This window comes from Gadus macrocephalus, chromosome 3 (assembly GCF_031168955.1).
Source record: "Gadus macrocephalus chromosome 3, ASM3116895v1".
NCBI lineage: Eukaryota > Metazoa > Chordata > Actinopteri > Gadiformes > Gadidae > Gadus > Gadus macrocephalus.
In genome coordinates, this window is record NC_082384.1 from 12886444 (window position 1) to 12898570 (window position 12127).

The following is a 12127-nucleotide window of genomic DNA, read 5'->3' on the forward strand; positions in this document are numbered from 1 at the left end:
AGGGCTGATGTGCGTAGGAATTGGTGCACAGTGAGAGGAGATTGGAACGCAATCAAGATGATCTAGAATCAGATAGGACCACTCATGACATCAGACCGCAAGCAGGTATGGCTGGTATGGCCAGAAGACCGTCAGAAAATCAAGTCAGAATGGGATGATTTGTGCATCGGAATGGAAATACTGCAGTACGTTTCCTGGTGGTCCAGACGTACCTTTACTCTCATCTCCTCCCTTCACCACGATGTGAGCATCCAGCTCCTGCAACTGAGCGTGGAGGTCCTCCAGCCGACGGTTGGAGCTCCTCAGCTGACTGTCCACCTGTACAGGGCAGACCAGGCGATCCGTGGTCAGTATCCCTTATGAGAGTTCTTAATAGGGACATCGTGTTGCATGGGTGTTTGTCTCTACGGAAACCAAGGGATGATGGGATGTGTAGAACATGGCGAGAAACATGAGTGAAAAGCATCTGTCGAATTCCATCTGCATAAGAAGGGACTGGAAGATTTCAAGCTCATTTGTATGAAATCCAACTAAATGTCTTAAAAGCCTCTGATGCCAGGAAGCATATTTTGGGGTTTATAAGCTATGTTACATAACCCCGCTTTGATGTCCGATAAACTTCCTGCCTGCCAGGATGAGGAGTAGCTCGTTAGACTACTAAAGCATATACGATCTAGAAGAACCCTGAATAACTGTATATGTTTTTGTTAGCATGCTAGCCATAATAACTCATGTCATGCAATCCAAACTACCCTTCATGAAACCAGATTATTCTCATGTTACATTTATTTGAAGAGGTTAATCTGTTAATAATGCACTATTAAGGTAAATCCTTAAAGACATGAATAAAATGGACTAAAATGCACTCTAAAAAGACAAGACTATAAAGATCTCCAGTCCTACATGACGGATTATAATAATCTAGCTGGCATTAATCTCATTCGGACAGTGTGCTTGTCATTTCATGTTATCAGAGAGACTTGGCTTATTTTGTGGATTTATAAAAGATAGACCTCATCCTCATGACATCCTTTTCTACCAATATAAAACATGCAGTTCAAAGAATATTCCTTTTACAACACTGGTAAACATTGAGCAGTCAAAATGTTTAGCATGCTGCCTGGTCTTATTTAACATCAGCGATTACTCAACGGTTTTCATCTGAAGGCTACGAGTGTTTTGGTTAATAGGGCAATTTAACATTACTCAATCACAAGTGGCAAGCGATTGAGACTAAATAGACGTCTTACATTACAATAAACACCAGAGCTCAAAGCTTTGTGTCTGCGGTGGTTACACTGGAACATGATGGTGTATAAGACCACTTATGAAAAAGATGAGTTAAAAAGTTGAAAGATGGTGTGATCTACGAGAGAGACGCAGAGGAACTGTCCTTACGAGGCTTTTTTCAGGATAAAAACAAGTGTTCAGCAAATTAAGAATATGTTGGTGTTTTTGCACTTGTAAATAGTTAAATCGCATTTGTAGCCTACACTCAGACGTGAACTTATTCTTGCATGCGGGTGTTTCTTCATTCATAAAATAAATTAAACATTCGGGAGTATGCAAATGGTCTAGACTCCGTTTGCAGCCCCGCCTTCTCCAGTGAACCAGAAAAGCCTGCGCTGTGACGAACGGTTGATTTTTTATCAAACATTGAACTTCACTATCCCACCAACGTGAACCCACCAACGTGAACCCACTCGTGAACCGCTTGCCGCCATGATTATTGTTTAATGGGAAAGAAGGGTTGCATGGACTATACGTCATGCAGCTAAGGTTGCGTCTCCGTGCGTGTGCGCATGTCGGCTCATCAGCATCTGTACCGTGGCCTGAGCACACCTCTCCGAAGTGTACTGAGGCCACGGAATTGAACTGTCCTCGAGAACGGATGGAGTGCTCACACTAGCGAAACGATCTAGACTTTAGGGAGCAAACGTACTTGGGCACGGTACAGATGGCCTAGTGGCAGTGCGCCCTAAGAAAACTGATCTTTACATGTTGGTGTATAAGAGCATTGATCTTTGGTGAATAAGAGCACTGATCTTTACATCATGTTGGTGTATAATAGCTAGAGCTCGACTGATTTATCGTCCGATATTGGGCATTTTCCAAACTATCGGTATCGGCATTTATAATGGCAGATTTTTTTTTCTTTTTTTGGTTGTATATTTTTAAAACTTGGATTTATCAGAACTTTCAGAATCAGTTCTTTTCTGTTGTGACAATAAAACCGTAAAATAAAGGTTATCTTTTAAACTGCATTACGTTATATTTTATTGAGGACTCAATGTTAGGGAAATCTGTTATGTTGCGCGTTTCTGGAATTTCGGCCAATATATCAGAATATCAGATTTTTCAATCACCAAATATTTGGATCGTATCTGCCTTAAAAATCCTTTATCGATTGGGCTCTAATAAGAACATTGACCTTTACATCTTGTTGGTGTATAAGAGCACTGAACTCTACATCTTTTTGGTGTGTAAGAGCACTTATCTTTACATCTTGTTGGTGTGTTAGGTGATTTTTATAGCATTTTTTCTTAACCAAAATGCTCTCAATGTGAGCAGTGTTTATTATGGTAAGTTTCCACTCTCTTCTTAAGTGATCGTACCGTATTGCACACACTGGCTTTAGCAACGGGTCAAAGCAAACCCACACCATGCTTGGGTGAATGGGTGAAGCAGAGCTCATGGTGATTGTGCAGATCATTGATGGATATAGGTTGTCAATCGCGATTAACCAGACAACCACATTGACGTCATCAGCAAGCAAAACAAACAAAACTTGAATGACAGACTTGCACGACATGTATGGCTGTAAAGTCATACATGGAAAACACGGGTACTCTTTAATTTTGCATTTGATCTGCCTGGTTTTAGCTAGCTAACAAAGACCAAGATTCAAGATTCCTTGCGTCATCCCATTTTACAGGTATAAGAGGGGGGAAAAAATGGGTTTTGGCTTCTCAATAGGGCAGCAATAATCAAAATAAATAAATAATGCAATAGCTTTTAATACACAAGTAATATGAATCATGTGTAGTATATGTTGCAGTGCAAATGTGCATGTGTGCATGCTGAGGAGAGTTGGTCCGTGTACAGCTACTTCTGAAAGTGTGTGGGTGGGTGTGTGTGTCACAGGCCATAGTGTCCATTGTCCCTGAACCTGATGGATAAAACCTTCCCGGGAGCGGGCAAGTCCGGGAGGCTGCAATGTCCCTTGCCAGACGGCAGCAGCTGAGACAATCCATGTTCCGGATGGCTGCTCTTTGATAATCCTGCAGGTTTTACTGGCACACTGCATTTGGCTGTGTGGTTTTGTGGCTGCGTGTGTGACTGTGATCGTGTGCTTGCCTGTCTTGCATCTGCAAATAGACTGTGGTGTGGTGGCTGCCATTGTCGTCCTAGAAATAAACTGACTTACAGAAGCACCCTGTGGCTTGGCCGGCCCGGCATAATCTATTTATTTAGCTTCAGGACCTTTTATACTTTCGTACTTTAATGGAAGGTATGACTATAGTAAGTTCAAAACCGAAAAAAAAACTGTAAATCTGTCAGAAACTGTTAAATGTGACCATGGGACAATCAAGAATGAAAATAAATAATAATTCCTATTTATCTTTTTATTATAATTGATTTAAGTAACAATACTTTTTGTACAAACAGAAAGGGTAAGCGTGACTTAAAGGACAATTCCGGTTTAAAATGGATTTGGGATATGTTTAGTATGATAACGAGTTGGAACGTTCGTTTTGGAGCACAAAAAACGCATATGGACGCATTCTTCAGTTGGCGGTTTTTAGCCGATTCTAACAAAACGCTATAACCTTGGAACAATAGGGGCATGTGTTATGGTTAAAACTAAATCGCTATTTTAAACCACTTAAAAGGCTAGAAGTAGCCCGACACTTCTATGGTAGTATATAATAAGGGTCTTAACACATAAAACGAGGCATTGATAAGTTTGTAAGTGTACAGATTGTTTATTAAAAAGGACATTTTATACACACAATACAGTAGATCACCTGTCGATGCCATCTTGTTTTTAAGACTCGATAGGTAGATTGACGAACACAGAGATTGTGACATCCGTCAGCAACACGCAAGCTCTGTTTTCGCCAATCTACTTATCAAATCTTAAAAACAAGATGGCGTCGACGGGAGAACTACTGATGGTATTGTGTGTATAAAATGTCCTTTTTAATAAGCAATCTGTACACTTACAAAGTTATCAATGCCTCTTTTTAAATGCTAAGACCCTTTTTATACCCTTTTTCAAAGAAGTGTCGGGCTTTTAAGTGGTTCAAAATAGCGATTTAGTTTTTACCATAACAAATGCCTCCATCGTTCCAAGTTGAAGTATATAGCGTTTTGGTAGAATCGGCTAAAAACAGCCAACTTAAGAATGCGTCTATATGCGCTTTTTTGCTCCCAAACGAACATTCCAACTTATTAGCATACTAAACATATCCCAGAACCATTTTACACCGGATTTGTCCTTTAATAGAACGCAGTGGCCTTGGGAAATACAAATATCAATGGCCAAAGCAGTGAAAGGCAAACACCAAGTTCTGGTAGTGTCCAGTGTCCCTGTTCACACAGACCCGTTCATGGCTCTGTTCTGCAGTGGGAACACGGCACACAGGTCCGTGTCTAGCAATTAGGGAGTGGGTACTGTGCGAACCATGCTCTGCCTTACTACTAAGCAGTCGAAAAACAGCAATGCTGAGTAAGTGAGTGAATGATCTATATTGCATGACGGTGAATGAGAGGTCATGCTCTGGGTGTGCTGGAGTCAAGTGTCTTATCAACAATGTATTCGTTTCCATTTATATATTCGTGGGGAAAGCCATCATGGAAATTAATAGCAAAGAACTGTATGTGAAATGCAGATACATATATATATATCTCTATCTATAGAAACCCCTCTTGATCAGCATTGACTACAAATATGTCCAGATTAAGTAAAGCTACCAGCATATGGTAAAGTTACATATTGCAACTTCAAATAAATAATTAAGCATGACCGTCAAGGAAAGTGTATCCAAGATCAGAGGACTTATAGAAGGTTTTTGTATTGAGCCCTTTCACTTGGCTCCATCTAGTCACCAAATCAGGAGCCGCAGCTGTCCGCCATTGTGACACAGTCAATGCATAACAAAAGGTTTCCTGGTCCGAATGGTTCCCCACACACACACACACACACACACACACACACACACACACACACACACACACACACACACACACACACACACACACACACACACACACACACACACACACACACACACACACACGTTACATCCAACATTGGACCTCAACACCAAGGGGGGGTCTAACTCGTGGCCAGGCTCACTTGCTGTGCGTTCTTCTTGTCCGTGGTGGCCCTCCGCAGGTTCTCCGCCCCCACCTTGATCTTCAGCTCCTTGCGGATCTCGCTGCGGATCCTCTCCCGCTCCTCGTCCAGACGCTGCTGGATGCTGGACTCAGAGAAGTCTGTGCTCTGGTCCAGACCCAGCTGCTCCAGCACCGAAAGCCCGCCGGGGTCACTCTGTATCACGGACACAAGGGGAGGTGAGGGAGGGAGGTGAGGGAGAGGGAGGGAGAGAGAGAGAAGATGGGAAGGTATAGAAAGGCAGAAGCCGTTAAAACAGAGGGTTAGAAATGTCTTTAGAAACTGATTTAGACTTTCATCCAGCTTTAACTAATGACATGGGAGAAATCTGTGAAAACACTTCAATGATTAACAGCTCGAAAGATGGTAGAGAGGGGTCCGCAGTGTGAGCGTCTCACACACGCGAAGAAATCCCAACAGAGCACATCTCCCGTCATCACCGCTCTGTTCTATAACGGACGATTTGCATCGCATTGACGCACAAATGCAAACCTAAAATGTCATAACCACAGCAAATCGTCCACCATTCGTAGTTCAACTAGCATCATTTCCCCTGGTTGACAAAGCCGGATGTTCAGTCTCAAGTAATGGGCTACGTTTAGACTAGACACAGCAACCACTACTAAAGAAATGTGCTTCCACGCCCTCTGCCATCCCAGGCTCAAGGGATGGTGGAGAAAGAGGGGGGGGGGGGGGGGGGGGGGGGGGGGGGGAAGAAGGCTGGGAAAGAGAGAGCAAAATAGGGGGGGGGGGGGTGGGGGCGACAGAGGAAGTGGGGGAAAACATTGGGAGAGGAGGAGAGGAGAGGAGAGAGCAAGAGAGAGATGTCAGGAAGGGCAGCCAGGAAGTGAAAAAGTTTTGGGTCCCTCAGGTTGTTGTTTATATAACCTTGAAAACCTCTATAGTGTCAGGGCTCATTACAATAGACGCGCAACGTTCAACCAACCCACCCAACCGAGCAATACGCTATTCAGATATGAAGTCAAAATACAACCGAACAACGTCTAGCTGAAGGTATTTACAGTGACGTTTATGGAGAAGTCTGGTATCAGACTTCTCCATAGTCTAACTCCACATAACTTGTTTTCCTTTCTCAAGCCTCTGATTCCACGAACAACTCCCAGTCGTGATTCATTAGGGATAGATTCTACAATTGGGTATCACAATGAGCCGTGTTTTTTCTCCCTATCATGATGATACAATACCATTCAAAGTGATTAGCGATATATCCCGTTGCTGTCCATCCCTACTTTCAGTTGACTGGGCCACACAACCCCACAAACTCAAATCAACACATTGGCAGCGCAGTAGGCGAGATGGCACTGCGTTCAGGGGTATCCGACAGGTCAGCGTGTCATACCCAATGTAACCTCTCAACAAACAAACACAAACAAGTACAATAGTTCACCTCTGAGCTGCCCTCGTTATCCTCATCGCCATGCCAACACATAGTTCCAAAGTTGAGATGCCAAGTGAAAAGACTGAGGAAAAAACGTCAAAAACCCTGAAACATACTCCAGCAATGCGTGCACTGAAATCCACCCAGACAGGAAAATGTGGCATAGGAGGGGAGGTGAAGAGGGAGACAGAGATACAGAAAGAGAGAGAGAGAGAGAATCAGAGTTAAGTGAGGGAACGCCTTCTGAAGAGGATATCCGTCCCAACACCAAGCAGTTCAGGCCTTTCCTGTTTCCTCTACGGGTCCACTGTCAGACGAGCGAGAAACGCGCGAGAGAGCTTTATGGATGGAGAGTGAGAGAGCGAGCGTTCATGAGTCAAGACTAACAAAGAAGTTGCATAAATCATGCATTAATCAAGCTGTCATCCATATTTTAACATTAACCCATGTTTTAAATCAATGTCTTCTGCTCCTGAAACTGGATTTGAACCTGTTTGTAGTCCTTTCTCCTGCTGGCTCTTTGCAGGTAGAGTCATTGTGGCAGGAAGTTATTTGTGTTAGGATTCCGCCTCTTCTTTGGAGTTTATGCATACATTTGGGTCAGGGGTATCCCTGTGGGAGGAAGCCGATCTGGAAGGATATGTTTTCTATGTACTGGAAGGAAGCCAGGGAGTAGTAGTGGGAGGGGCCTCAGCCTTCTGCTCGACCATTCACTTCCTCCAGGAACCTGCCCTCTGGGACCCCATTGGCTGCCAGCCTGCCAAAGCCCACTCTTTAAAATGTACCACTGTTAAATAACGCACCCTGTTAAATAACGCATTGAACGTGCACATCTTCACATAAATGTATCCCCTTGTAAATAAATATCACTTCCTGTTCATGAAGAGTCATTGAGACATGACTTAAAGATTAATGGAGATAAGATCTCCTCAGAATTACGTGTACAAGGTTACACCTTATCCATCTTGGAGAAGGTATGCAAAAGTACAAAAACGTGAGTCTCACTCCTCAAGAAAAGTACCCGAATGAACCATGAATTAGAATCCATGGAACAGGACATGCATACTTTCATCGTATCATTGGCCAATATCTATCAAAATGGCTCAATAGTTAACCATCACTTTCGGGAGAATCCTTCACTCCAGATGTCCGCATGCCTGTTTAATTCAACCGTGTATTCTCCGTGTAAATCCATGCACCGAACCGTGACGTCCATACCGAGTCGGTTCAATACGAATACGAATATATGTATTGTGACACCCCTAGCAGAATGTAGATAGCAACACAGTTCCTCCCCTCACCAATGCTCCGACCTCTTCTCTAGTTTAATGTGTGCGTCTGCATTCTGCACAGCAACCCAGTAGCTGAATCAGGCCCAACACTGCTTGGACAAATCGAGGCAACCAAACCACCAGGGTTGCACTCTAGCAACTGTTGCTATTCAGGTCCCATTTCGCGGAGAATCCCAGGGCTGCCAAACAGGTTGTGGAGATTCTGAATCACTGACTGAAATCACTCGAGGGAGTGAAGCAGAGGCCTTATTCCAGTAATACAAGGCATTTGGCAGCAGAAGATAAGTAAAACAAGCGATAGAAGAGATGTAATCTGATCCTTCGGAAGGCTCCAACAGTCCTATTATTTGTATTAGTTGGAGGGCTATGCACCTCCACCACTGGATACCAACTAACAACTGTTTGTCATATCTGGTTTCTGTTTAAGAGGAAATTAGTTCAAAAGGCAGATCCATTTTCCATTTCCCTAAACCCTCTTCAACACAGACATAGCCATTGTTTTCTACGAAACCTTGTACTCTGGCCTATTATTTATTTAACGCAGAACATAATAAAGCAAGGGTTCAGCCTCTCATCTGGAAAATAAGTGTAACTAGAATTGGCCCACGCCTTAACCAAGTGTTTTGTGCCACCAATAAAGGCACAAAACAAGAGCAGATAGCAGCTACAGACACAGACAAGGCAAGTCAATCCACATTTCCAGCGACACCTTCGATTATATTTGAAATCAAAATAAACCAAGTTCAATAAGATCAAACTCATGACATATTAGATGAGGGATATCTTTAAGTGTCCCCAAGACAGAACACTCTCAAAATACACCAGAGCAATGCAATAGTCTTGGTGTGCCACCACAGCCTAAGCTTGACCACTTCTGTAAAAAAGAAAAAGAAAGTTCAGCATTTTTCAAAATAGTGTTGTGTTGACCCGGCATGACTGAGCACAACTGAGGATACCAGGCCAGCCACACATTCCTACAAATCGGTCACATGATCACACACGACGTATCACAGAATTAAATCTAACCGAACTGTGCCACCAACTTCCTGTTTTCACATCACTCGCCGCTTCTCAAACTAGGCCAAGGGGTAAAGTTCAGTCTACACACTTCATCATCAACATACTTTTATACATTTGCATTAATGCAAGTATTCAAAGCATTTCAATGATGAAAGACTGACAGACAATAAATGCATGAAAGGGAAATTCTAACCGATGATGTCTACGAATTGTTTGTGTAAGGATTTTGAGGCTGGGAAAGATTTTAGCCATGATGGACGTGTTGAACAAAACCTCAACTTATGGTAGACATCGACCAAGCATTTCTCAAACCATGGGACGTAAAGCAGCAGCTACTCGGCTGAAAGACTAAACTTTGTTGACCAAAATATTGCTGTATTGAATGATTGATTGTTTTAACCTGCCCTACAAGTATGTTGATATGGGCGCCAAATACTCATCGACCAATCAGACCATGGAATTGCAATCAAAATCACATGTCGCCTCATTCACAATCACTGATTGAAAACCCACTTTTTTTTTTAACATTAATGTTATTTGGCAATTCAAGTTCTGCATATTCCAGTTTATTTATGAAGGCTGACTGTGGAGTCCTACCGGGACCTTGCATGAAGAAGTTTTGGGAAGGCTGCTTTAAACTCGAAAAAATCTGAATATTCCATCGCAATACACAAAACGATAGCATCATCAGGGCCCTGCCGATCAGTTTCCCCAACTCAAAGTCAACTAAATATGCACACTAAGGAAATGGCATGATAAATATTTACACAATAAATCATCGATGCACGAGAGCAATGAACCAAGATTATGAACTGCAGCGCTAAAGTAAGATTGTCTGCCAATAATAATGAGAGGACTGCCAACTCAAGGCCGAACGCGTGCGTGTGTGTGTACGAGAGAGACGGACAGGACTCAAGGGAGACAAACGGACTGAAAAAATATAAAAAAGAGGAATAACATTAAATCAAGTTTAAAATCCATACAGGAAAGAGGAAAAAATAAAAAATAAACAGGATTCTGTTGATGGTCACCAACAGGGCAGAGTGACCTTACACCCGCCCCCAAATCACTGGAGTCGAGGCTGACCTCCCTCCTTTAGGACCCCTCCGCACTGGCCCTATGTTATTTTCTTGTTCCTTGCCTTCCTTCCCTCTTCATCTCCTTGCACCTAACTGTTATTGTACAACGAAATACAGGGTTGACATTAGGGCCCGACCGATTCATCGGCCTGCCGATTTAATCGGCCGATTATAGCCTTTTTGAAAATAATCAACATCTGCCAAAAATACGCAGATTACAACCGATTATTATTATTTATTTATTTTTTTTAAATGTTATTGTGCTTAGTATCCTGCAGATTGCGCTCCTACTCGCCTTGCTAACTAACAACTTTAGCTGGAGTAAAAAAGGAGATTGAATTTTACCATACAACATGAAGCACGCTCGCTCAGGCAGCTGCGCGCTCACCTCACCAATGTACACAAGACGCGTTGTTTGAGCATGTTGTGCCTGTTTTTCTTTAGGTCCCAGGCCATGTTCATTTGTTATACTGTAGACTCTAACGGTGAGACCATACTGCTCAGCACGCACGTGTAAGTCACTGCTCACGAGCGCAGCACATTGGGAGTTAGTTATTTATTTTACATTTTACATTACACCCATTTTTGACTGTAAATGTATTCTAAAACACTCAAAGGTTCTGCATTCAATTGACATATTCGTCAAAATTGTTGAAAGTATATTTAAGGTGTCAAAAACTATGTTTTATATGCTTTCTTTTGTTTTGTTTTTAATCGGCCGATTAAATCGTAATCGTAATTTTTCTCTGAAAATAATCGGCATCGGCACTCAAAAATCAATATCGGTCGGGCCCTAGTTGACATAAAATCCTAACATTAAGAGTTCGCCATTGCTGGCCTCACTGCGTGCTATGGCACAGCTCTGATGAAATGAAATGATTATAATAAATACTTTATCCATATCATGCAGCCCTACTATATTTGTAATCTAACTATACAGAAACCAACCCCCATTCTCATTTTGTAATTATTATAATGAGTGGATGCAGCAGACCAGAGAGCAGCTGGAAGATCTGCACAGCGTCCACTCACACACACACGGACAGTCGGTTCTGACACCGCCGACAATCAAATACAAAGCAGGCCTCTGGAAGAGGAGGAGGAGGAGGGTTCTTCATGTGATGGTGAAACGGCAGCAGAATCCTAACCCCTGCGGGTAAAATAAACACAGCTAAAAACTGTTGTTTTGCAGTGGGGTTTGGATTTTGGTGTTGGAGCTTAACAGGTTATTCTGAGATTTATTTCCATTGTTCTTGACAGTGTGTTTGACATTACTGCGGGACAAAATAGTAGAAGAAATGGAAGTTTATCCTATTGACCTCAAATACGGGCCTAATACAACATAACAGCTATGATGAGTATCGTATTTAGATTATCTGCAACATTATCTGAATTAGTGAATTTTTTAACGCGTTTTTGAAAAGATACGACTGTATATGGATTTCTAAGAGGTGAGTTCAAAACAAATGAATTCAGATGTCGTTGATTTCAAACTTTACTATTTCAATGTTATAAATTACAACTAAAAAGGTAATCTTTGATGGAAGGATTAACCAATCCTAAAAAATAATACAGATAGAAATATAAATTGGGGGAGGGGGGATTTGGATGATCAGGGAGAGACATGATCAACGAACAAACATTCTGGGGTGGGAATGTCAACAGAGGAGAGGCGGGCTGGGCTCCGCGGACTGTTTGCCTGCCACTAATAAACCAGACGTAGTTTGTCTGAACAGGTAGAGCGGAGGAGCACAGAGGACGAGGCAGAAGAACATAGGACAGCGAGAAAGACGAGACGAAAACATGAGGGAGGTAACAAAATTGATGGATCCGGCAATTTATCCAGTTTCAGAGTCCAGAAAACCTCCCCAAAATACCAATTCCCTTAGGCTCTGCGGCTCTCTCACCACGTACATCAAGCCTCACACTCCCTTCA

General features: G+C 42.5%; 1 protein-coding gene across 2 annotated transcripts in view; it reads right to left on the reverse strand.

Annotated features, from left to right (window-relative positions):
• The window catches only part of pkn1a (protein kinase N1a), a 41777-nt gene that overhangs the window by 15646 nt on the left and 14004 nt on the right, over window positions 1-12127 (reverse strand). The window contains exons 1-3 of one of the 2 annotated variants that reach the window (XM_060046204.1): window positions 6810-7132; window positions 5363-5557; window positions 213-318 (exon numbers count right to left, since the gene is read on the reverse strand). In XM_060046204.1, coding sequence (XP_059902187.1) covers window positions 213-318; window positions 5363-5557; window positions 6810-6851 — 343 coding nt within the window. In that variant the 5' untranslated portion in view covers window positions 6852-7132. Of the gene's footprint in view, window positions 1-212; window positions 319-5362; window positions 5558-6809; window positions 7133-12127 lie in introns of those variants that run through there. The other variant, XM_060046205.1, reaches the window with a different exon arrangement.